This window comes from Octopus sinensis, linkage group LG1 (genome assembly GCF_006345805.1).
Source record: "Octopus sinensis linkage group LG1, ASM634580v1, whole genome shotgun sequence".
Lineage (NCBI taxonomy): Eukaryota > Metazoa > Mollusca > Cephalopoda > Octopoda > Octopodidae > Octopus > Octopus sinensis.
This window is the reverse complement of record NC_042997.1, coordinates 22,738,865-22,765,820: the sequence shown is the minus strand read 5'-3', so window position 1 is coordinate 22,765,820 and position 26,956 is coordinate 22,738,865. Positions and strand designations below refer to the sequence as shown.

The following is a 26,956-nucleotide window of genomic DNA, read 5'->3' as shown; positions in this document are numbered from 1 at the left end:
AAACTGTTCGAAAACGCTCTTGGTTCTATAATTCAAACTTTCACATCCATTTTCAAACCACCGGCTTAATGATGACACACTTATTTTACAAAATACTTCATTATTTTCAAAATTAATTTAAACAAAGGCTGTGTATTTAACAGAAATATAACAGAAAGGAATTAATTTAGTAGTAAAGGCTACTTTTATGAACTTGAGGGGCAGTTTTTATAGCTTTACCATGCTTTTGTGAATAGTACGACAGACTTTGATCTATGTGGGTACAAATAAAGGGGAACATAAAAATTTATTGATTGTTTTTTCAGGCAAACTTACAATTGTGTAAGAATGTATAAGGCGAAAATGTTTCAAAGAGGATTTCAAATGCCAAAGATGTCTCTTGGACAACATCAGAATTACCCGAAAACAAATAGCAATTTGAGAATGCATATTACCAATTTAAAAAGCAATAAGAAGTTTAAAAAAAAGTCAGATGATATATTAATGGATATTATTAAAGAAGCTAAAGGTATTTAGATTTATTTCATTGTAATGAAAAAGTTTAAAAAAGATATTTTATTGAAATTTTATTAAATATTTTAGAACTCAGTATTTATTTTGCTGAGTTGGCAGTATACCAAGTATATAAATTTTCTTTTTAACCTGGAAGTCAGCCAACTATCAAATATATTTCACAATGATTATACATGGTAATTTTCTGTGCCTGCATGCATGCATATGTGTGCATGTATGTATGAGAAAGGGATAGTTCAAAATTTGTATAGAGGGCTTGTTAGGGTACTGGTTAACCAATTAGCAAGACCGATTTGTAAAGTATTTTGTCTGTTTACTAAAGTCACCTAACTGTTAATAGATGTTGCAGAGCAGGAAAATCTCGTAATTTTAAATGGTGTAAATTTAATATTTAGTGTTGAGTTTTGAACACTTGGAACATTTGGAAATCAATGAAAGCTCTCACTTATTTGATATCAAAACTAAATTGCTAGTTGTCTTCAGTGACAATGCATCATATAATTGGAAAATATACAAAACACACCATTCGAGCGTGATCATTACCAGTGTCGCCTTACTGGCACTTGTACCAGTGGCGCGTGAGTACTGGCTCCTGTGCAGGTGGCACGTAAAAAAACACCATTTGAGTGTGGCCGTTGCCAGTACCACCTGATTGGCCCTCGTGCCGGTGGCACATAAAAGCACCCACTACACTCTCGGAGTGGTTGGTGTTAGGTAGGGCATCCAGCTGTAGAAACTCTGCCAGATCAGATTGGAGCCTAGTGCAGCCATCTGGCTCGTCAGTCCTCAGTCAAACTGTCCAACCCATGCCAGCATGGAAAGCGGATGTTAAACGATGATGATGATGATTGCTGACTTAATAATTGACTAGCATTGAACTTCGTATCATTATATAAATGAGTTAGCTGCAAGGAACATACTTGTTTACATTTTGATTACAGGTGATTTCAATGGACATGTCGGGGGCTTCCATGGCGTCCATGGAGGCTACGGTTTCGGCTCTCGTAATGAGGAGGGAACCAGGCTGCTGGAGTTCTGTGATGCAAATGACCTTATGGTCTGCAATACCAACTTCAGGAAACTCTCCTCTCACCTAGTCACCTACCGTTCTGGCAGACACACCAGCCAGATCGACTACATCCTTGCCAGAAAAAGGGAAAGAGGGCTGATTATAAATGCCAAAACCTTTCCAGGCGAAGAATGCACTCTTCAACATAGATTAGTAGTTAGCGACTTCAGGATCAGAGCTAAATGGTTGCCCAGAAGAAGACCTGCTTGGAGGAGAAGGGTCTGGAAGCTTAAAGATCCTGCAAATGGACAGAAATTTAGAGACATACTACTCGAAGCCTTTGACGAAATAGAAGGGGATATAGCTTCACTTAATGTGGAAGACAACTGGAGATTTCTACGGGACAATCTGCTGACAGCCACTGACCAGATCTGTGGATGGAGCAAAGTACCATCTCAACCCAGAGTGACATGGTGGTGGAACACTGTGGTTGACAGGGCTATTAGACAAAAGAGACAGGCTTGGAAGGACTGGAAGAACGGTGGTAGCAGGGAATTGTATCAGACAGCCAGAAGGGAAGCTAGGAGACAGGTTTATTTAGCCAGAGGGGAAGCGGATGAGAAAAAATTTGCCAATGTTCTGTGCCGTGAGGATGAAAGACTTGAGGTATTTCGTGTTGCAAGACAGTGTGTGAGAGAGAATCGTGATGTGGTAGGAGAGAAGTGTGTTCGCATGGATGATGGTTCACTTGCGCTAAATGAGGATGCAAAGAGAGAGGTTTGGAGATGCCACTATGAAAGGTTGCTGAATAAAGAAAATGAATGGGATAAAGAGAGTCTGCCGAATGTTGACCCAACAGAGGGACCAGCTATCCAAGTTGATAGTTCCGTGGTAGCTAAGGCAATTAGAAGCATGAAGACAGGGAAAGCCCCAGGCCCATCGGGAATTAATGCAGAGATGCTCAAAATATCTGGCAGTGTCAGCTACAACCTAGTCACCCATATAGTCAACCAGGTGATACACGAAGGAGTCATACCCAATGACTGGTGTAGCAGCGTACTAGTCAACTGCTACAAAGGTAAAGGCGATGCCCTAGATACAAATAATTATAGAGGTATCAAGCTGTTGGATCAGGTAATGAAGGTTACGGAGAGGGTCATAGCCCAACTAATTAGAGAGAGAGTTAGTTTAGATGAGATGCAGTTTGGGTTTGTGCCAGGGAAAAGCACCACTGATGCTATATTCCTGGTACGGCAGCTGCAGGAGAAATACCTAGCCAAAGATAAGCCCCTGTGTCTGGCTTTCGTTGACATGGAGAAAGCCTTTGATAGGGTCCCCCGATCCCTCATCTGGTGGTCAATGAGGAAACTAGGGATAGATGAATGGCTGGTGAGGGCTGTGCAAGCCATGTACAGAGATGCCGTAAGCAAGGTTAGGGTTGGCAACATGTACACAGAAGAATTCAAAGTAGAGGTTGGGGTCCACCAGGGTTCAGTACTCAGCCCCCTCCTATTTATCATAGTCATCCAGGCAATAACAGAGGAATTCAAGACAGGTTGCCCCTGGGAGCTCCTCTATGCTGACGACCTCGCTCTAATTGCTGAGTCACTATCAGAACTGGAGGAGAAGTTCCAGGTGTGGAAGGAGGGTTTAGAATCGAGGGGCCTTAGAGTCAACCTAGCTAAAACCAAAGTCATAATAAGTAGAAAGGTAGGCAATCCACAAATGTCCTCAGGAAGATGGCCCTGCTCGATCTGTAGAAAAGGTGTAGGTAGAAACTCTATAAGATGTACCCAGTGTAAGCTATGGACACATAAGAGGTACAGCAATGTCAAAGGTAGGCTAACTGGGAAGATAGTCTTTATATGTGGCAGATGCTCGGGAGCATTGACCTCCGAAAATCTGCAGAAAACAACTTCCGTCACTTTCCAGGGGGAAAAATTAGAAGTAGTTGATAGCTTCCGTTATCTAGGTGACCAAGTCAGTAGTGGGGGTGGGTGCGCTGAGAGTGTAACTGCTAGAATAAGAATAGCCTGGGCAAAGTTTAGAGAGCTCTTACCTCTGCTGGTGAATGCTACATGGCAGTGAAACATGGGCCGTGACTGCTGAGGACATGCGTAAGCTCATGAGGAATGAAGCCAGTATGCTCCGATGGATGTGTAATGTCAGTGTACTTACTCGACAGAGTGTTAGTTCCCTAAGAGAAATGTTGTACCTAAGAAGCATCAGTTGTTGCGTGCAAGAGAGACGATTGCGATGGTATGGTCATGTGGCGAGAATGGATGAAGATAGGTGTGTGAGAAAGTGCCAATCCCTAGCAGTTGAGGGAACCCGTGGAAGAGGTAGACCCAGGAAAACCTGGGACGAGGTGGTGAAGCACGACCTTCGAACATTAGGTCTCACCATGGAAATGACCAGAGACCGAGACCTATGGAAGTATGCTGTGCGTGAGAAGACCCGGCAAGACTAGTGAAGCCATAACCCGTGGCCCCTACCTGGGACGTAGTCAGTCCGCCTGTGCATACCTTCCTGCTTGTGACACTTGAGAAGACCTGTTGAGGCAAATCAAATCAAAGTCAAATCGAATCAAAATAGATGAACATCAATGGAATTTGTATCCTTGTGGTACCAGTGCCGGTGGCACATAAGAAAACCATCCGAACGGGACCGTAGCCAGTACCGCATCGACTGGCCTCCGTGCTGTGGGCACGTAACAAACACCGTCCGAGCGTGGCCGTCTGCCAGCCTCGTCTGGCACCTGTGTTGGTGGCACATAAAAACACCATCCGAGCGTGGCCGTCTGCCAGCCTCGTCTGGCACCTGTGTCGGTGGCACATAAAAACACCATTCGAGCGTGGCCGTCTGCCAGCCTCGTCTGGCACCTGTGTCGGTGGCACATAAAAACACCATCCGAGCGTGGCCGTCTGCCAGCCTCGTCTGGCACCTGTGTCGGTGGCACATAAAAACACCATCCGAGCGTGGCTGTTCGCCAGCCTTGTCTGGCACCTGTGTCGGTGGCACATAAAATCACCCACTACACTCTCGGAGTGGTTGGCGTTAGGAAGGGCATCCAGCTGTAGAAACACTGCCAGATCTGACTGGCCTGGTGCAGCCTTCGGGCTCCCCAGACCCCAGTTGAACCGTCCAACCCATGCTAGCATGGAAAGCGGACGTTAAACGATGATGATGATTTCTCAGTTGTGTGAGAAGAGGATGTGAGCAAATCGTAATGTATTAAATTACATTGAAATTAGTAGGTTCAATCCTTATCTCTGACTACTGAAAAGGTGCTCATAAGCCTAATATCTTTGAGATTTAATACATATAGACAGAAGTTCATTTACATATGACTTAATACATATGAATGAGTTCATATTTTTAGGGGGCCATATAATTATCCCTCTAACTCATCATCATCATCCATCCGGTTTTCCATGCTGGCATGCGTTAGATGATTTGACCAGAACTGCTAAGGGGCTCCATCGTCTGTTATAGCATGGTTTTTACAGCTGGATGCCTTTCCTAATGCCAGCCACTCCACAGAGTGTACAGGGTGGTTTTTATGAAGATGTCAGAATGTCCGAGTAGTCTAAAACACCAAACTGAAGATACATATAGTTCACCTTAACTGGACAGCCGAAATTGCAAAGATAATCTGGAACTCGACTGAGGAAAGAAAACTCCGAATAACTTCTTGTTTTCTTTGTATCGTCTATCTGGATCTTTTGTTGTCCCTTTTTTGTATCACCTAACTTGTCTGGATGTTTTGCATTCTAGTCCCGTTTTTGTATTATATATATATATATATATATATATATATATAAATGTGTGGTATGTGTTTGTATGTCTGTTTATGTGCCTGCAGTGTTCACCTGTTTTTCATTTGTTTTTGTAATGACATGCTTTTGTCTTGTGATGGTTCAATGTGCAATGGTGTGGAGTAACGGATTTTATTAGAAAGGGCATCTCACTGTAGGATAGTGACACAGGCAGTGTCATTCAACTAATATCAGCAAGGAAAGAAAAATGAATGTAACAATGATGATACACACATATGTGCACTTCCCACATGTATACACATGTGTGGGTTTATATGTATGTAGACAAACACACACACACACCTATATGCACATCTAATTAAATCTAATTTTGAATATGTATATATATATATATATATATATATATATACATACATACATGTGTATTTACATGTTTGTGTATGTTTTGTGTTTAAAAATGTTTTACTCATACACATGTACGTGTTTTGTATTTTTTACCTGCCTCTTGACTGTGAAGGGAGCCTGTGAAAGAGGTAGACCCAGTAAGACAAGGGGCATGGTGGTTGAAACATGATCCTCAAATGTTGGATCTCACAGAGGCGATAAATGATCAAGCCGAGTGAAATTGCAGTCCTAGTGGTTGGCATTAGAAACCAAGCCAGATCAGACTGATACTTGGTACAGCTCTCTGGCTTACCAGTTATGGTCAGACCATCTAACCCATGCCAGCAGGAAAGTGGATGCTAAAATGATGATGATGATGATTACTTTCACAGAACTCCTTAATTTACCATTTGGTCAAAATACTGAACTTCTGTTGCTGTCCTTTTTTCTTCATGTCCATTTGTTTATACCCCAGCAGCTCACATGTTGCTGGTACACTCAAATTGCAGAATTTTGTTGGAAGGAGTTGAAATTATGATATTTCATCAATAACTGACAGAGGGTTGGAGCATGTTTGTATTGGTTTATGCAGTTCTTTTTTCTTGTAAATTTCTTTGTTGCCCTTCTGTGCCATATTTTTCATTATTATATATACATAGATACCCATTCACCCTTTGCCCACTAGTCTTGGGAAGGTCATGAGGGTAATGTCCTCAGACACCTATACATACATGCATACATTCATTAATTTTGCATGTTTTTCTGTACAGCATGGGTAGAAAAATACACACAGGCACAGAATTTGAACATTATATTATTGATGAACACAGTTAAGTGTTTCTGATTTTTCTTTTTTCTTTAATGGCATATTAAACTAAAATAAAATAGTACTGAACTACAAGATTTTGTTGCTGATCACTTTATTTACAGGAGAAAATTGTGTAATTAATGTTGATTTCCATCACAGTCCAAAGCCTTAAATTGCAGTTGGAAACCCTTCTTGTGACTAGTTTTTCAAGCAAAGAATTTTTTAAATACTTTTTCAAAAATGCAGAGCTAGTGTACAAATTTGTTAAAAAGGAATTATCAACTGAATTCACCATTTGTAGAGAATGTAAACATTCACACGAACATGTGTGCGCCTGCTTGTGTGTGTAATATATATATATATATATATATGTGTGTGCATGTGTATATATATATATATAAATAAACACACATACATATATATACACACATTCATTAGAAGCATGTTTTGTGTTAGTGCATGTGCATCTCTACATAAGCATATATTGGCTCTTTTTTTAAATCAAGTATCTTATTGTTACATTTTACATTTTTTTTATCTATTCACACAGACACAGAATTTGAACATTATATTGATGAACACTGTTAAGTGTTTCTTACTTTTTTTTTTATTAGCATATTAAACTAAAATAAAATAGTACTGAACTACAAGATTTTGTTGCTGATTGCTCTATTTACAGAAGATTGTGTGATTAATGTTGATTTCTATCACAGTCCAAAGCCTTAAATTATAGAGGGAGCGGTTGATTAAAGCAATATCTGCATGTGAATTTAACCCACAAATATTATATGCTATTGTAGCTACTAAGTCTTTCCAGTCTTAAGCTTTTCATAGTTATTTAACCCATTTATTATATTTCTAATTAAGGTGGTGTCCTGGCAGAATTGTTACCATATTGGACAAAATGCTTAGTGGCATTTCTTCTGACTTTATTATGTTCTCAGTTTAATTGCCCCTGGGGTTGACTTTGCTTTTAATCTTTTTGGGGTTGTCAAAATAAGTACCAGTTAAGCACTGGGGTCAATGTAATCGACTTATCCTCTCTCCCAGAATTTCTGGCCTTGTACCAAAATTTGAAACCATTATTATATTTCTAACTAAACACTCTGTGTTCTAAAATAACTTGAACTAGTTTCATAAAACAACTATAACTTTATATAAATATGGGTTTTGGAATACAAAAAAAGTTCTTAAATAAATTTATTGCATAATTTTTCTCTCACACCTGACTTTATTACTTGAAGATATGGGTAAATTCAGGAAAATATAAAATTATTAAAATTTTGTTTTAAAATCACTATAGAAAATAAGTTATTAGATAAAATTCATCTGAGTGGTAGAGAACTAAAAAGAAACAATAATGCAGACTATGAGTTTTCAGTTATACTAAAATGCACATAAAACAAGTCTGTCATAAAGGTAGAATAAAACAAGCTACTGGAATTTATGACTGAAGAAAACTTAGCGATTGAAATGTATACACATATACATGATAATTTAAAATTATGCAAAATTACATGCAAATACACAATGATTCACAAATATAAATTAGAAATTGTCACTCATCTTACTGATAAATTAAAATTACTGGTGAATAAAATATATATAAGGAGGTAAGTTTGAAAAAGTATTTTATAAAAATTAAATTCTCTCTCTCTTTCTATATATATATACACACACACACACACACACACACACACACACACACACACAAATTATACAGTCTTCCTGTCTGGAAACTTGTATAGCATACCACTCTGTATAGAGCAACTCTTGTAGAATACACATTGGAAAGGCATTTCAGCTGACTACACACTAGGAGCTTTCCTTTTGATGTTGGCATCCATTCTTTTTTTTTCTTTCTAATATCTATTTATAGAGATTAGCTGAATTTCGAGGATTATCCCACTGGCAAGCTTTTGCCTCTCTCTCTCTCTCTCTCTCTCTCAAAGGCTATTTATTTTTGCTGAATAGCCTGCCTGTAATTGCTTTCTGCATCTGTTCAAGCTTGCAGTTGGTTGCATTGCTTTCATTATCATTATCAGAGCTGTTGTTGGAATCACTATTTCCACTATTGGATATTAATTTCAATTCTCTATCACACAGTTATGCTTGTATATTTTGGTAATCTTTCTACTACTTCAGAAAATTGTGTATCAATTGTTTATCTAATGAAGCATTGGATTTTCATGAACATAGTAATTAGATTTCTATTGAAATTCTCATTTGAGTTTGCAAAGGTTATTTTGAGCATTTTGGGACAGGTTGGTAAAAGAAGCCAAAATAATTTTTGGGTGGTTTTGGTTGGGTTGGTATTGAAAGTACCAATAGGGGATCCCAGATCCAGTGGTCAGATGACTAAAACAATTAAGGGCACAGATCTGAGATCAACTGATAGCCTTCTCTTATTTTGCTTAGTTCCTAGAAGTTACGTTGCTAACTCTGCAAATTAGCGCATTTATTGATTATGAAGTATGTCCATACATTTGGGAGCCCTACATTTATTTACAGCTTCGTTGAGTGAGTGTCAGTGATATCAACCAACAACTGTTCAGTTAGTATTTGACACCCAATCAATTTGACAAGGTGCTTTTAAAAGTTAGAATGTAAAAATGATAAATAATGTAAGTACCTTGATAAGTCAGCCAATTGCAATTGTCTATGTTAGAAAATGTTTTGTTCATGCTAAGAATAAACAAATAACTTATTCTAATTTTTGCTGTATTATTTGTGATAAGATATAATTCATCCTCTTATTTTTATTTATTTATTTGTAGATATGCGCTCCAGTTTTCTTCAGTCTAGAAATGATGGGATGAAAAGACCACTTGATACCAGAATTGTACGATCTTCTTATAATCTGCCACCTGAAAATAAATATTTTAAAAATGAGCATCGTGACTCATTATATCCAAGCGATCGCTTGAATGAAAAGTATAGCTACCCTGTTGAATATCCTCCAATGAAGAGGGACTCTTCTGAAGCCAACTCCAATCTAGAAATGGCATCTTTGAGAGTCTCTCTCAGAAAGTTACAGCATTACTTAAGTGACAAAGAATTTACATACAATTCAGCCATTATGTGTCTTGATCGAGCTCTTCATGCTACACATTGCACTTTCTTTTTGGATTATAATGTTAGGAAGGGCTACATTGAAAAAGAAGGAATACTTAAACTTGGAAGTTTAGCCATTGGTTTTGGAAAATCTGTTTCTGAAGAAGAAACTCAGAAGTTGGCATATATTGATGCTTTGAGATCCTTAAAGTATAAGAGAATTGAAGAAATCTTAAATTCAAGTGATTGCAATGAAACAAAATATTATCAAGAACCAAATAAACCAGCCATACTGTTAACTAGAAATAAATCTATTTCTGAACTTGTTATTATAGAATCAGATTTGTTTGCATCAGATCGTTTCAAATTCTCGGTATCTATACTTCACAACAGTGTGGTAGCTAACAAAATGAAAATAAAATGGGATCATGCTGTTGAACTGGGTACACACAAGTAAGGCACTTTCTATTATAATTCATGTATGTAAGAGAGAAATTACTATGCTTGTGTGCACGTATTGTAAATGTATAATGAGTGTTGAGTGAAAATATGTTACATGATGACAGGGGAAGACATATTCAGTAGATGTGGAGGGAAGTAATGATGCCAGATCTGTGATTAATGACCCGACTCATGGATGAGATTATTTGGAATCATAATGGGTAGTGAAAACCAGTCAGTCCATGCCAGCATTGGAAAGATGCTAAAATGACAAATTTTGTTTGTACAACACAGAAGTGTACATTATTTTTAATATATTTTTGAGAAATAACAACAACAAAACTAGTAAAGGAAGTGATGGAATTCAGGTTTCCAATTAATAAAAATGGAATTAAATTACAGATGATAGAAATGGAAAAATTTCAGTTTGGAGAAACATTTACTATAATTCAAAGCCATAAATAATGATAGACATTGCATTATGTTGAAGAAATGGGATTTGGTATTTGTGTGTGTATGTATATATATACATACAGACAGACGGTGCGTAAGATATTTGAGGACAGATTTATGTGTATAAAAAAACATAAAATAACATAACTTTATTTATCAAAAAATGCTATGAGGATAATAAACCTTCTTTTCTATAATGTTATTCAATAAAGCCATCTTCAGCTTCAACATCTGCTTCTATATGAGATCTAAATCATCTACATGCTCGAATCAAGTGGTCCTGGTTCATTTTGGACATTACTCTGACTATGGCTGCTTTCAAAGAATCTTTGGTGTTATGGGTGTGCTCATTGACCTCTCTCTTAACAATGCTGCACATATAGTCCACTAGATTGAAATCTGGGGAATTAAGAGGCCAAATGTTAGGGGCTGTGTGATCATGAAAATTTTCAGCCATCCATTCTTGTGTTACTAGAGCCATGTGTGATAGTACAGAGTCTTACTGAAATACATATGGCCTTCCATTGCATACACTGTCTATCCAGGGCTTAACAATTATTTTCAGGACCTCAATGTAGGCAGCAGAGTTAACTATAAGGCCTTGTAGAAAGAAGTAAGGAGGTATTACATGTCCTTCATTGCTGACAACCAATAAAACCATGACAGTTGCAGGAAATTAGGTATGCATAACACTTGGAAGTTCAGAAGGGTCTACACAACTATCTGTCATTTCTTCTGTTAACTTTTTGATCTTGGTTGGCGTTTTTCTTGAGAAAAACCAAATCAAATCTACTGGAATTTTCAGTTTGTTTAAGAGCCTTTTAGATCTGTTGTAGTGATTTCCTTTTGCTTTTTATGATAAATTGACCTTTCCTCATCATATAAAACATATCTGATGTCTCCGTGGACAACATTTCTGATTGTCCTTCTGACACAGAGAAATCTTTTGCAATTGACCTCATGGACTTTCTGGTCTGTTGATCTTGCTGGATAAATTCAAGTGTTCTGATGATTTCAGAGTGTTTAGAATGCTTTTTATGCTTTGATACTGGTGATACATTTCCATCTTCAGTCTCTAGCTCCTTACGAACTTTGTAGATGAAACATCTGGCAACTTTTAAAAATTGAGATATTTCTAAATCACTATGCTCAGCCTTTATAACAACATCCACTTCCTTTCTTGATTAAGCTGAGGGTCTACCATTATTATTTTCTGAAACAAAGATTATACAGAGTTAGCAAAAAATGCAGCAATGACCTGAAAAAGGTATGTTCTCAAATATCTTATGCACCATGTATATAAATAGTATAGCTTTGTGTTAAAGCTCAAGTTAGAAAGATAATGTAGTCAGCCACTGGACTATTATGTCATTCAGTATAAACTGAACATGCTCTCTCTCTCTCTTTCCCTCTTTGAAGATTGCTTTATGTTAAAATCAAAGCTAATGCAAGCACAACTGAACAATCATATTTTGTTTTCAAGAGAATGAATTATGTACTCTTTTCTTTAGGTGTATACATCCAAAATAATTGTTATGGGATAGATCCTGCACAAATCACTATTTCCAATCCTTCCATCTCAAATGTTAGCCCTCTAGCAACTCCTTTCTTAGTCAAATTTTTCCAGTAGTTGTTGACTTTCGAAAAGTTCAAGAGGAGCATTAGTAGTATCAGTCTTACTAATCTAGGAGTGTTTGTAAAATTTTGAGTACTGTTCCTTCCTCCACATCCAGCAAGTAAAAAAAAAAAAATCCACGGTTTATAGTAGTAAAGATGGGTGGTGATAAAGAGAGAGTGAGTGATGACTGTTGATATAAAAAAGTTAAGGTTGGGGAGATTGAATATAGTCAAACCCAGTGTTTTCCCTCATTATACTACTGGTGTGATGTGATAAAGGGTGATGGTAGATCAAATAAATGTACATTCCAACCTCCGTCGCCCACTATTTCTACATCAGTTATTCTATACTTCCATGTGTTGGACAGGTCTTTGACATAGCATGTTGCCGCTTGATTACAGTGTGTTGTTTGTGTGCGTCAAATTTGAATGAGAGAGGTTGTGAAAGAGCATGCTTTTATGATTCTCTGTTTTATTCAATTTTCATGGGGTTTTTTGCATCAAACAACAAAAATGTACCGATAAAATTATAATCTTAACCCTTTAGCATTTAAACCAGCCATATCTGGCTGAAATATTGTACCTGTTTTATGTTCAAGCTGGCCAGATCTGGTTTCTCATACCACCCCTACAATATCATTCTAAAAAAAGTTACCTCATCAAAATCTCAAAGCTACAAGATAATGTGTAATTAATTCAAAACAATGTGAATGAATAAGCATTACTTTTGACAAAATAATGTGAATGCTGAAGGGTTAAAAAATAAAACTCAAATATTAACAGAATGTACCTTTAAGGAACCTTTGTTCATGGAAAGAAAACATTTTGACTTGTACATTACATACTGTGGCATTGTTCAATTAATTTTGATATATGTATATATTATGATCATCATTGTCACCTAATGTTCACTGTTGCATGGGGCAGACGGAATTTATTGAGACCAATTTTCTATGTTTAGATGCCCTTCTTGTCACCTACCTTCACATGCTTTCAAGCAAGGTAATATTTTCCCATAGTTAGATATGTTTTTCTTGAGAAAATAAAAACTAATCATCTTGCTTGTTAGATAATCATATACAACCATCACATGATGCCTAGGCAAGGGTACATACATATGAACATGTATGTATATATATATATATATATATACATAATACACATGCACACACAATGGGCTTCTTTCAGTTTCCATGTATTAAATCCTCTAACAAGGCTTTGGGTTATAGTAGAAGGCACTTGCCCAAGGTGCTGTGCAGTAGGACGGAACCCATGACCACATGGTTGGGAAGTAAGCTTCTTAACCACACACATACACACACACCCTTTTGTTTAAAACCAAAGTTTTGATTATTCTTATGATATCAAGCATACTAAAACTTCATCAGGCTATATAACAGAGAATATGTACAGAGTGTGCTGACATTCTAACACTGCACTACACATTATATAGCAATACATTATTCACACTTTTATTACTTCTTCCACCATTGTGTATTCTTCCTATCATTCTCTCTTCCTCCCCATCTAGCTACAAATACTGTTTTTCTATTCAGTCTCCATACCAGCAACTGATGTATAGAGATATTGTATCATTATCTCCTCCATTATTCCCTTTTTTTTAATCTCCTTATTTCTATTACTCTGGTTCTCTTTACTCTCTTGCCCTGGCTCTCTCCTTTAACACTCTAAATTGTTACTTTGAATGAATAGAAGCAACATAGGGTAGAGATGACTTAGTCTTGCCAAAGACAAGAGAAATCTCTAGTGCTGTGCATCCAGTATAGTTTGTAAAGTGGTTGAATTTAGGAAGGGCATCCAATGTATGAGCTGTGTCAAAAATGGAATGTCCAAGTGTGATGTGGTCCTCAATCTGTCTAGGAGAGGAATGAATAGACATGGATCATGATGACCTGTCCAGCCCATGCAAGCTTGGAAAGGAAAATTGAAATTAATGATGATAGTGATGATATTTGTTATACAATGCCAAAGTTATGTACTGTGTACCTAATTACTTCTAATGAATTTCAAAGAATCAGGAATATCATAAAGTGGCTAAGTTCACCTTGTCTAACTCCACAATAGTCGCCATCAGGATCTAGAATGGATATTTGTCAAAAGAAAGCTGCTTTTATACAAGCTACTCCATACCCTGTTGTCCTATTTTTAACTTTAATAAACTTCCTTTACTTATTGTCTCTGAGTTCACTCAACCCACATTTCAAGGCAAGGTCTATAAATTTTAATGCAATTTGCAAGCCTTATATATAACCCTCCATGTCATAGGTTATTACTTATTTAACTCTGCTTTTCAGTGAGTTAATGCAAAGCACTAATTCCACATAGCTATGGTAATATTTATTCATCCAGTAACATAGTCTGTCTAGTGTCTAAAGTTTTCATAGCATCTATATCTGCCTAAATTTTGCCCAACTATTGCATACTCTTGAAAAATATTTTCTTTAATAGTTTTGGCTTGTTACTATAAAAATAATTTATTGATTACATCACATACTCCATATTATATTTATTTCTACTTGTATTATTTATTTCATTTTCAGGATGAGTGTATATGTACAGGAAAAACTTGTGGGAACCGGACGTGGTACCACAAAACCTGATGCTAAGAAACATGCTGCTTGTGATGCACTCTTCAAGTATTTTTACAAAAATAATGTCATCCTTCAGGTAATAAATTCTGTTATTACTAGTTTTTAATGTTCATTTTTCTAATCAGAGAAATTCACTTGAAATAGATACTATTTCAATTCAACCTACCAAATCATCATCTCTTTTCATCAAATGCTCAAATTAATGCTGTTCATTGTATGTGCCAATGGATATCTATAATGAGCTGTCGATTTTTTTTTTGTTTTGTAGTAATTTCAAAATTTGACATCTCCCTGTTCTAGCATATAAATTTGCAGTACAAGATCACATTTGTGAAGAAGTTCTAAGATCTATTTTTTTTCGAGCTATTGTCCTTACATCCATCACCAGCATACATTTATTTCACTTGAGTGTCAGTCTATTTTCTTTGGTAACTAGTCTTCTGAATATTCCGGAGTTGATTCTTCTGCTAATTGAATGCATATCTGCTCATAATTTTATAGTACCTTGTCAGTTTTCCATTGTCTCTTTATTATACCTGTTGTTTACACTGATTTCTTTGTTTCTGCTTAGTTAGATTGAATAACAATTTTTGCTCTTCCAACATTTTTGTAAATTTATTAAAGGAACAAGCATGGCTATGTAGTTAACACTTCAAAGCCATGTGGTTTTAGGGGCAATCTCATTGTAAGGTCCCTTGGGCAAGTATCTTCTATCATCATGCTGGCCATGCTTTGTAAGTGAAATTAGGTAGTGTGGAAACTGTACAAAAGCTCATATATGCATGTTTGTCCACCAGTGGCGAATGTCAGGAATGGCATTTGGCCATAGGATCTCTCGAGAAGCTTTGTCAGCATGGAAAAGACAGACATAAAAATGATGATGGTTTTGCAATAAGAACTTGATATTTAGTTTAGAACTGTTCAAATCCTTTATTACCAAGTGTCTAAGTGTTCCTTAACTTGGCTTTCAGTATAATCATTAAGATAGACTAAATGATTTTAAAAAATCATTCTACTACACTCAACTTTCTTTAGAGCACTAAATGCAAAACCATTTGCTCTTAACTGAGTTTTATTTCATCTAATCCAACCCAACTAATTATCTTGTGTTAATCTCTCTATATATAAAACTGAGAATGTGTGTCTGTCTGTGTGTTTCCCCAAAACTTGAGAACTACACAACCAATTTCATTCAAATTTTGCACATGCCTTACTTAGAGTCCATGTAGTGTCATGGGCAAAAAAAAATGTTTAACTTCTTGCCTAGAGCGAGCCCACAGCAATATCATATCTTCTCCACTATTTCAGTATTACGTGTTAAAAGTGAAACAAAAATATCTCTCTATTGTATATGGATGTATATATATATATATATATTACAAAATATAAAGTTATATCTTGAGATTGTTAGTGACAACAACGCTCAAAATATATAACAGACTGGAATAGTAGTGTTCCAATGAGCTGTATACACTTTTTAATCCGAGGGGAGGCAATGCGAGCAGCAACTACAAGAGCACTACAAAATCCACAGAAAGATCAAACACATACATATATTCATATATTCATTTATATCTACAGAACAGACATAAAGCCCGACATTTAGAAATATATAGTAATATATAAACATCATATAAAAATATATTGTACGCATAAGATCCACTCGACGTTCCATAAGAAATTTAGAAATAAAAATTGCAATAAAAGTTAGAGGTAATAATAACAATTGAATTAAATATAGTAAGTAGTAATTAAATATATTTTATTTTATTAAAATGGTAATTAAATCGTAATATAACAATTAAAAGAAAAAATAGCAATTAGTATAAAATGTATCAAGGACTTGAACTCGAATATGTGGCTTTGCATGAATGGGAGAAATTAAAAGATGAAAAATTTAATTGGGTGCAGAAGTGAATTAGTCCAGATGGAGCTGTGCGCATACCATTTACTATAGCTGCTAGATTGAATTATATGCTTATAAAGTAGCATTCAGTATCTATGAAAATTTTGGGGAGTACATAATGTCTGGTCTTTCGCATATAGCCGGTATGTAAATGTGGATTTGTTTCCGTGTACTATGTGTTGTGTGTAAAAAACATCCTGACGAGGGGAGTGTCAATTTTAAATATATGATATGTTTCATATTAATTGGTGCACCTCCGAAACAGCCCGTAGATGAACTTTTATGTATTTTTGTAAATTTGTATGTTTATCTTCTATGTATTTTTCTCTGGAATTTTAATTCGACATTTTATATGTCATTGTATGTTTTATTAACCCAAATTTTTAATTTAACAAATTTATATCAAACTAGCACTATGACCCGGCAATGCTGGGTCATAATGCTAGTTTTGCTATATTTCTTATATCTTCATAACTTGATACATTCAATCTTGGAGTGATAGATGTGATATATGTCAATTTATTCTCTTTGGTATCTCACTGACCACTCATGAAGGGTTAAAGCTTTCTTTGTTTTCATATCCTTAATTGCTGTACTTAACTCCTGATTGTTTTTTGTAGCTAGCACCTGTTAGTTGCATTGTGTTAGACTCTGTCTCTATTCCATTCAGTATTTATCATTGCCACTGAAAACTATTCCATCTGTATAATTTTCAAACTTCTCTCTAATAGCTCATAATTTATAATACTTTATACTCTCTCATCATTATGACTTAGAACTTTGTTTTCTTTAGATATTCAAATTTCTGTATCACCAATAGGCTGGAATTAAAAGGGTATGCATTTGCTCATTCCATTTTTGCAATCCTTTCCAAGTTTGTTGCATATCTCTTACTGTTACTTACACTTAACACTCTTTCATTGCATTCTGTCTGGTTTGTAGCTCTCTAGTTTGCTTAGTCTATGTTCTAGCATGTGTTATTCATTAACACTGACAAGTCATTTATATTTTAATGTGTATTTTCTTTTTAAACATATTTATACTATTTATAAGGATAACATTTTTTATGTCAATGACTTAGTTAAACATCAAATCAGTCATTTTCAAATGATGTTTTAAAAGTTGAGTGGTGTAGATGTTACTATACATTGTTGATATCTTTTTTATTTGATTTCTGTACAATTTGGGACTTTTAACATAGGATTTATAAAGTATATTAATTTCCTCCCTCAGAATTCATTGTCAGCTATTTCATTTCTTGATATGTTTGAATAGTTGGTGTATCTCATGACATGTTTGGAGATATATAAACTGAAGTGGTTGCAGTTTTAAAGAATGCAAATACTCAATAAAGCTTTACTACAATGCAAAAACATTTTATCATTGGGAAGCAAAGCAATGGATGCTTTCAGGATATTCTTTAATTTAATGATACATCTTTATTGCTTTGTGAAGTGAAAGCAAATATATATCTATATAATTTCAGCTCTCTTCTACTTTTAAAAAGTTTACTTTAATTTCTTAATGAAGTGTATCAAGAATGCTTTGTCAAACTCTTTATGATTTCTTGACACTGGTGTGTCTTTTGATTGAGGAGTGCTTTTTGTTGTTATCTTAGTTGCAGGGTTAATGTATACATGAACTTAAGAATAAGCCAAAAGACAATTGTTTTGTCAAATCTGTTGGGGTGATTATGCAGCTCCTTGAAAACTTGTCCTTTCATCTTTAGGAATCTTTGAAATAACTACTCCATCTACAGTGTCCTTTGATTTGTCTACATGTTGCAACATTCTTCTGCATGAAGTGATGCTCTCTTTCAATTCTATGCAGTGTTCCTGTACTTGATGTATAGTTTTTATATATGTGTATAATATATAATGAACACTTTTCTAGATTTTGAGTCTATGAATTATGAGGCCTTATGTATACATATGAATGAACTGCTTCCCAGTTTTCCCTGGCCATATGTTGGATGACAGCTGGTTATAGATTTCACCACATAAAGCATTTTTGCAGCGTGTAGTTTTTCCCTAAGATATTAAACTCAATAGGAATATAGAAAATTTTCTATGATCATTGAGACAAAAGAGGTTACCTTTCAAATATTCATATCCTCCTCCTCATAATCGTCATTATTATTATTATTATTATTTTAATGTCTATTTTTCTATGCTACTTATATTTAAATGTGTGTGTATATTATATTTTTTATACATCAGGTTGCTTCAGAAGTTGAAAGTGAAATCTGTATTCCCTATTCAAATGTAATGTATCTTGTTGGTGAAGTTAAAAGAAGAAGGAATTCTTATTCCGGTGATGAATACGCAGATGATGGTCCCTTTGCTACAGTAATAGAAAACCTGATTGACAGCTATTCATGGAGTGTATTGAATAATGAACTCTTATTTGGCCCTGGGTTTTTTGGTGACCAAGTTGTATTGATTAAAAAAATTGGTGAGAAGAAAAATTTACTCATGCGGAAAAAAAGATACAAAGATGGACATTACTTCTCTTTACATACTGGTGAAGACTATTCTGATATCGTAAAATATCTCCTAAAGAATGGTGGACGTGGTGGTAAATATCGCATTGTTCCGAAATCAGATATACCTGAATTAAAATCTGCAAAATGGCAATATTATCAGAAAGGAGTTAATACTTCTAACCAAATGACAGGAAACATGAATGAAATGTCAGATTATTATAGAAATTATAATGATGGCAATTTTGTAAGGAGAGATGACCAATTATCACACAGTGAGAATGTTCGTAAAAATCTTAGTGATTCCTGCACAAATATGAGCCAAGATCCTTATGATTATAAAGGCTACAATTATGGTAAACATTCTGACAACAAAAGAGACTATGATCGCCATTTTTCCAATCCTAATTTTTCCAAGTCAAGCGTAAATTTGGTGGAATCAAAACAGATTTCAAACATGGGTGCTAAGCACATAAATTCAAATTCCAGCTATTATGATAGGCGCTATGTTCCAGATGATTATGAAAGAGAAATAAATGTTTGTAATCGGATTAATTCTGATGCTAATCATAATGAAAGAGGATTATATTCTCACAATCAAAGATCTTCAATGAATGATGATGGTAGATATAATTCTATGGATGACCAAGATAACAGTTTTCATCATTCAAAGCCTGGTTATAGTCAGAGGTCTTATGATTTGGATTGTAACCCTGCAAGGGATCGCATGCTTTCAACAGATACAAACACTTATGACTCAAGGTATTTCAGAAAAAATTTTGACTCAGCGACAGATGAGAAAATGGATGATTTTACTTATAGTCGTAATAATAGAGGTTTTGATTTAACTGAGTCTAATGATAATTATCATTCAAGAACTGTTTATGAATACGATAATGTTCAAAACAGAGCTGGTTTTAATCCTTCATCAATGTATAATTCTCGTGATATCACTGCTGCACCGAAAGAGCGTACTGGTTTTAATCAAGAATATGGTGCGGGAAACCCAGTTCCAAATTATGACAGGGAATTCTCCCGCTTACCTGACCAATATAACAAGCCATATATGTATGCATCAGGAAATGAAAAAAATTTTCAAATGGAAAGAAGAGAAGAAATGTTTGATAGAGATTTTCATCCAATGTCTGGAAGAGAATTCAATGAAACACCTAGTTTTCAGAATAAACCAATTCGCCAAAACTCACTCGATATGTCTTTTAACCAAATTGACAATAAAAATGTTAATGTTAACAGAATGGATTTAGCACATGGGTTTGGAAATACATATGGCAATGTCAAAAGAAGCAGTGGAAATAATGCATATAACAGAGAATTGAATCTCAGAGAAACTGCCAGAAATATTGGCAACATCAGATCTGTTGGAAAAGATGTTCCCAAACCTTGGTTACCAACAAATAATAAACTCGCTGGCAATCTATCTATGACTGCAATACAAACTTTAAATGTGCAAAGATTGGGACTCAGCAAATTAAGCAATAGAATTTCATCATCTCTTATGAACATGACTCAGTCACCGAATAACAACCAAATAATGCTTTTGAAATTTCTTACCAAGAAAATTGCTCAGAATGCTTTACAAAACAATGTTAAGAACATACTTGCAAATGCAAAACGGTTGTCAAATATTGCCAAAGCCCGTCAAATGATGGAACAGGCTAAAAAGCCTTTTAATGTTCAAAAGAAGCCCAACTTAAAAAACAAATCAAAAAAAGCGAAAGCTGTCCAACCTCCACGCAAAGAAACACCCAATCAAGCAGCACTGAAGCAAGCAGCACCCAAGCAAACTTCAAATACTCCAAAAGTCACAAAAGTTAAACAAGCCAGTGTACCTCCAAAAAAAGTGAAGAAATAATTTAATTCCTCTTTCAAATTTTCATGTATTCAGTATTCAAATAAATGTTCTTGTCTTAAAAAAAAAGCATCTCATTTTTGTTAACTTTTGTTTAAAACTTATTTACTCTGTAAGCACATTTTCTATTGGCTGTTCATTTTACATTTACTTGGGAGAGAAGCTTTATGGAAAGTCTCTTCTCTCTTCTCAGAGTAAATTAAAAAAAAAAAAAGAAAGAAAACCCAAAGAAAAACTTTTCTTCCTACATTTCATTTTGGCTTCAACATTTAATTACTTTATATTTGCTGACAGACTGATTCAACATGGTATGAGACTGTTATTAAAATGTAGAAAGCAAACTGTTTAAGCTGATAGAATATTGGACTATCAGTAGAATGGCCATGAATTCAAATTTCTTGCTGGTGTTTTGTTGTGTTTTTGAGAATTCTTAATTCATATATTGCTTAAGTTAATTTAAAGGCTAAAAATATGTAGCAAGCTTTCCAAGGAAATTTAGTTGCAATAATATACTAGTAGAAATTTGTTTTCCATTCACATGATTCTATGATGACTAGAGTACATGTATATATGTACATGGAGCACCTATGATTCATTAAAATACATATTACATATTATCTTCAGTTCAGTATGATTTTATATATTTATACTGATTATCAAATGATTTGGATATAATGATTATTTAACTATTTTGAATCCTAAGAAAAATACTCAAGTTTATTTGAGGAGTAATTGATAAAAACTAAAAAAAACATTTATTGTGTATTAGACCTATTTTTATACCCTCCTGGTGTATAAGACCTGATAAAATAATAAAGGGAATGCAAACTAAAATTGTTCCATATAAATTGGCACAAATAACAGAACATTGCCTGTTAAGTATTTTTTTAATATTTAGAGAACGCATGAGGTTCTGAATAAACTGAAGTTAAATCAGACCCAAGTAAGTTGAAGACACTATTTGATTGTTGAACCCTCATCTTTCCTCTGGTGATTACAATCATAAAATATTTTGGAGAAATATTACAGGTGTATTTATATATGTTAGCAGAAACTGCTTTCTGACTGGTTTTCCTTCAGCTCCAGCATGTATCCGAGCATTGGGTTTGTCAGTCTCCTTGGCAGATGTTTGTGCCGAATGTGACTTTGGAGTCCAAGTCGGTGGTGAAAGAGTCGTGGGCAGAATTTGCACAGGATGGTTGGTGCGGGTCGAGGATGTTGAAGATGCTCCTCTCTTCAGCGTTTTACCTCCTCATTCTGTTGTCTGTTCTGCTTGAAGGAGCTGGTTTCAATGCAGATAGCAGTCCTCCTGGCTGTCCTATCCATGGCAGTCTGTTCCCATGAGGATGGCTGGATATTAGTTTGAGTCAGGGTCTGTGTGAGTTGGTCTTTAAAACAATTTCGGGCCTCCTCTGGGTCTTGTTCTGATTGCAAGTCCTCTAAAGCATGATCATTAGGAGATGAGAGGGCTCCATACGCTGGATGTGACCTGTGCAACGGAGATGGTGGTGAAGAATAGTAGCTTTGCTTGGTAGTGAGGTGCAGTGAATAACCTCATTGTTGGTAATGTGATTTTCCCATCGAATATTGAAGATCTGTCGTGCCTTGGATTGCAGGAAGCATTCAAAGTGCTTGAAGTGATGGTAGGTACAGCATCCAAGTCTCACAAATGTAGAGAAGAGTTGACAGGACACAAGCATGGAAGGCCATGATATTTGTCTGGATGGTCAGTGCGTGATTGAAGAATACACATTGGCTGAGTCTACCGAAGGCGGAGTGGACCACCCTGATCTGGTTCTCCAAGTACTTTTCACATGGGGTGTGGTCTTTGAAAGAATACTCCCAATGTATGAGAAGTATTCAACTTCTAGGGGTTGGCTGTTGATGCTAATGTTCTTAGGTGAACTGTTCTGGCCTGGTGCAGGTTGGATTAGTGTCTTAGTCTTTATGTTTACCTGCATCTCAAAGCATGAGATGCAGTATGCCACCCTGACCGTAGATGGCCTACAAAGGACAGCTGATATATATATATATAATGTACATTACATTATTTACATTTGATGGATATTTGTCCTCATCTTGTTTATTGTTAACACATTTCGGCTGTTATACTCTCTAGCCTTCATCAGGTGTCTTGGGGAAATTTTGAACCTGGGTTCTCATTCCTAAGGTATTTTTCGATGTTACTATTATTATTCAATCGAACTCGCAATCTTGGGGTTAGTATATATCACTTAAATTACACCACATGTGGTCTTTTTTTCCTTATGACTTGTTTCAATTTTATATATATATATATAGATATATGTGTGTGTGGGTGTGTATATATATCTCAGTATTTCATCATTATTTATTATTTGCATTTCATAAGGTGGTGAGCTGGCTGAATCATTGGCATACCGGGTAAAATGTTTAGTGGCATTTCAACTGTCTTTTCGTTCTGAGTTCAAATTCTGCCGAAGTTGACTTTGCCTTTCATGCTTTCAAGGTTGATGAAATAAGTACCATTTGAACTTGTCAATATAATCGACTTTCTTTCTGAAATTGTTGGCCTTGTGACAAAATTTGAAACCAATGTTTCGCATTCCCAGTTGGATGGTTTGACAGGATCCAATGAGCCTGAGGATTACATTGAGCTCACGTACACATCTCAGTAGCTGAGGCTACATAAACATTTAATCAGTTGTTATTCATCCTCCTCCATGGCTGCAGTCTATTGTCTGTGTGACTGATGGATGCTGTCTTTATGTATCATCATCATCATCATCATGTCTGCTTATCCATCGTTTCATGGGCCAGATAGATTTTTTTTTTAATGATTTGATGCTCTCCCTGTTGCCAACCTTTGCCTGTTTCAAAGCAAGTAATATTTTTCCTTGGCTGGACATATTTTCATGGGAAATTGGAATTAGACCCTTCTTGTATGATAGTGATGTTTATTTACAACACTCATGTGATATCAAGGCAAAGATGTATACACACACATGTGCATATATATGTATTGGGTTGTCCGGAAAGTTCGTGCCGATTTTTAAAGAAGGAAAAGGTCAATAAATACTTGCCATTACATTTTTAATCAACCAAATATGAACCATTTTGTTGCACAATGCGTCTCCATCTTTCCTTTAACTTGAAAATACCCTCTTCCCATAATTGAGGTGGTTTCATGGCGAAGAATTCATCAAGGTATCTTTTTACGTCATCCAAGGAATTGAAATTTTTACCATTAAGACTATTCTGCAGAGACCTGAATAAGTGGAAATCTGAAAGAGCAATATCTGGTGACTATGGAGGGTGGGATAACACATCCCAGCCAAGCTGCAGCAATTTTTGTTTGGTTCCCAAATCATCAAGTGTCGAAAATGAACTTTCTTATCTTCCATTTTAAAGGGTTACAGAATTAATACAGGTTATAGGAACATAAACTTTCTTCCACGAAAAGATAGCTTAAACTGTGCTCTAAATAGAGGTGTAGTCAAATCTTATTTTATGGACTCAACCTTGTTCTAAAATAAGTCGAAAGGTAAGCTACTATAAATCGGTACAAACTTTCCGGACAACCCAATATTATGTACATAATGGGCTTTTTTAGTTTACCCATGGTTTTGGTAAAGACATTTGTTGTCCAAATCATCTTACAGTGGTACTGAACTTACAAGGGAGGGAAGTGAACTTCTTCACCACACCCCACCCTACCCCATATATATGACATCATAAGAATTTTATAAACTCTTGAGAAAATGTGAATTCTTTTTGGGAGCAGTGAATCTTGAAGCATATAAAGCTGTAAAGTCTCTAAGTCCTCCTCTCTGCCACCTCAACACCCTCTTATCTCTCCCTCTTCTCACAGCACCTCTTCAAGTTCTCATCCCCCCTTTCTGTTTTACTCTTTTATGTTCTCTCCTCTCACATCTTTTACCTATATTCACTCTTATAATGTGGGATAGAACTGGATCCTCTTACCTACCCATCCCATCACCCTTACTACACTGTCCTTTTCTTTTATTATTAATCTTTTTCTTTTTCTGTCCTGTCTATACACCTCTCTCAACAGTGTCTCCTCTCTTATTCTCTCCATTACTAACATTTCACAACAATAAGCCTGTTCCCATTATACTTTACTCCCTCTCTCATCAGCTTGCCTGAAGCTGTCACTCTCTCTTCTATTCACCTTTCAGCCATAGAGGTTTTTCAGTTTTACAAGCTGCAAGGCTGGTGCCATGTATAAAAAAAAACCCAGCTAAGTACTTTACATAACGTCATTGGTAAATCAAGTTGAGATGATGATGCAGGGTTGAGAAGACTCTGCAGTCTTGCCAGAGGAAAAAAAAAAAAAAACTTCCTTGATGATGATGATTCCATGGAAAATGCATGCAGTACATTCTGTAAAGTGATTAGTGCTAGGAAGGACATCTAGTTGTAGAAACCATATCAAAACTAAGGCTTGAACCTGGAAATGTAGTTGCAAAGCAAACTACCCAGCCATAGGCGCAGGAGTGGCTGTGTGGTAAGTAGCTTGCTAACCAACCACATGGTTCCGGGTTCAGTCCTACTGCGTGGCATCTTGGGCAAGTGTCTTCTGCTATAGCCCCGGGCCGACCAATGCCTTGTGAGTGGATTTGGTAGACGGAAACTGAAAGAAGCCTGTCGTATATATGTATATATATATATATTTATGTGTGTATGTTTGTGTGTCTGTGTTTGTCCCCCTAGCATTGCTTGACTACCGATGCTGGTGTGTTTACGTCCCCGTCACTTAGCGGTTCGGCAAAAGAGACCGATAGAATAAGTACTAGGCTTACAAAGAATAAGTCCCGGGGTCGATTTGCTCGACTGAAGGCGGTGCTCCAGCATGGCCGCAGTCAAATGACTGAAACAAGTAAAAGAGTAAAGAGTAAAAGAGTATACCTGCACTTACAAACAGTATTTAATTTTCAGCAACTGTGCAATATGATTTACTTGATGCCATTTAAAAAAAATATTTTTGTTATTCTGTAGTCAGAGATGAAGGGCTGGGTCCTTTGCAAACTCTGCTCAACTAATAAGATTGATGTAATTAATGTTCATTTTGAATATTTGTAGACCCATCTGCAGTAAAAATATAGGTGGAAGTTTAAGAAGGTTGCAGTTCTGAAGTATAATGATAGGTAGTTGAACTTATTGAAATGAGTTTTATTTTCTTAGTTTCTGTAACTGACCAATACTGAAGTATTTCCTAGTCTTGAAAAGGAAGGTGGGGTCTTGGGAAATATAATAGGTATTGCTTTATCAAATAATTTCTTTCTGAAATGTAGATTTTTGTGAAAATATATTTGTTTTTTTTCTACAAGTGAATTAATTAGTTATCTTAAGATTAGTAATATAGTGCTGTTGGTTACTAACTGGTCTTCATGCAAAGTATATTTTGAATCAAGATGAAAGATTATTATCAAATGTAGAACCTACATTTAATTACATCATCATCATTGTTTAACATCCGTTTTCCATGCTGGCCTGAGTTTGACATGGATCTGTCCAGGCTCCAATTGTCTGTTGTGGCATGGTTTCTACAGCTGAATGCCCATCCTAATGCCAACCATTTTACAGGGTACGCTGGATACTTTTCATGTGCCACTGGCATGAGTTCATTTTACATGGCACTGGCACCTGTAAAACACAAGCCTGTATGTATGGAGGAATTACAACTGTGTTTCGTGGTCTGCTACCACAACAGTTCCTTTATAGGATCCAGTTAGCTCAAGACATCATCAGGAGAAACCATGTCCGGTTTCGGGCCCCTATTCCTCTACTGTTTTGACGTGGTGCCCCCCCCCCCTTTGGAGGTGTCTTCTTTTTTCTGTTCCCTGGCCTCTTCGATGTAGCGTCAATGAGTGTCAGCGGGCGACTGACTGACTTGTCAAATTTTTTCCCTTTAAATACAGTGATTACCATCATCATATGACAAACTGCCAATACATTGAGAGAAAAAATTAGTTGTAAGAAGAAGCAGATGTATTGTGTAAGGGAAATGACTGCATTGGTTTGGTCA

General features: G+C 35.9%; 1 protein-coding gene across 2 annotated transcripts in view; it reads left to right on the top strand.

Annotated features, from left to right (window-relative positions):
- The window catches only part of LOC115217295, a 35,834-nt gene extending 14,834 nt beyond the window's left edge, over positions 1–21,000 (top strand). The window contains exons 2-5 of one of the 2 annotated variants that reach the window (XM_029786942.2): positions 306–508; positions 9,271–10,000; positions 14,620–14,746; positions 18,796–21,000. In XM_029786942.2, coding sequence (XP_029642802.1) covers positions 328–508; positions 9,271–10,000; positions 14,620–14,746; positions 18,796–20,931 — 3,174 coding nt within the window. In that variant the 5' untranslated portion in view covers positions 306–327 and the 3' untranslated portion in view covers positions 20,932–21,000. The remainder of the gene's footprint in view (positions 1–305; positions 509–9,270; positions 10,001–14,619; positions 14,747–18,795) is intronic. The other variant, XM_029786949.2, reaches the window with a different exon arrangement.
- The last annotated feature ends 5,956 nt before the right edge of the window (positions 21,001–26,956 follow it).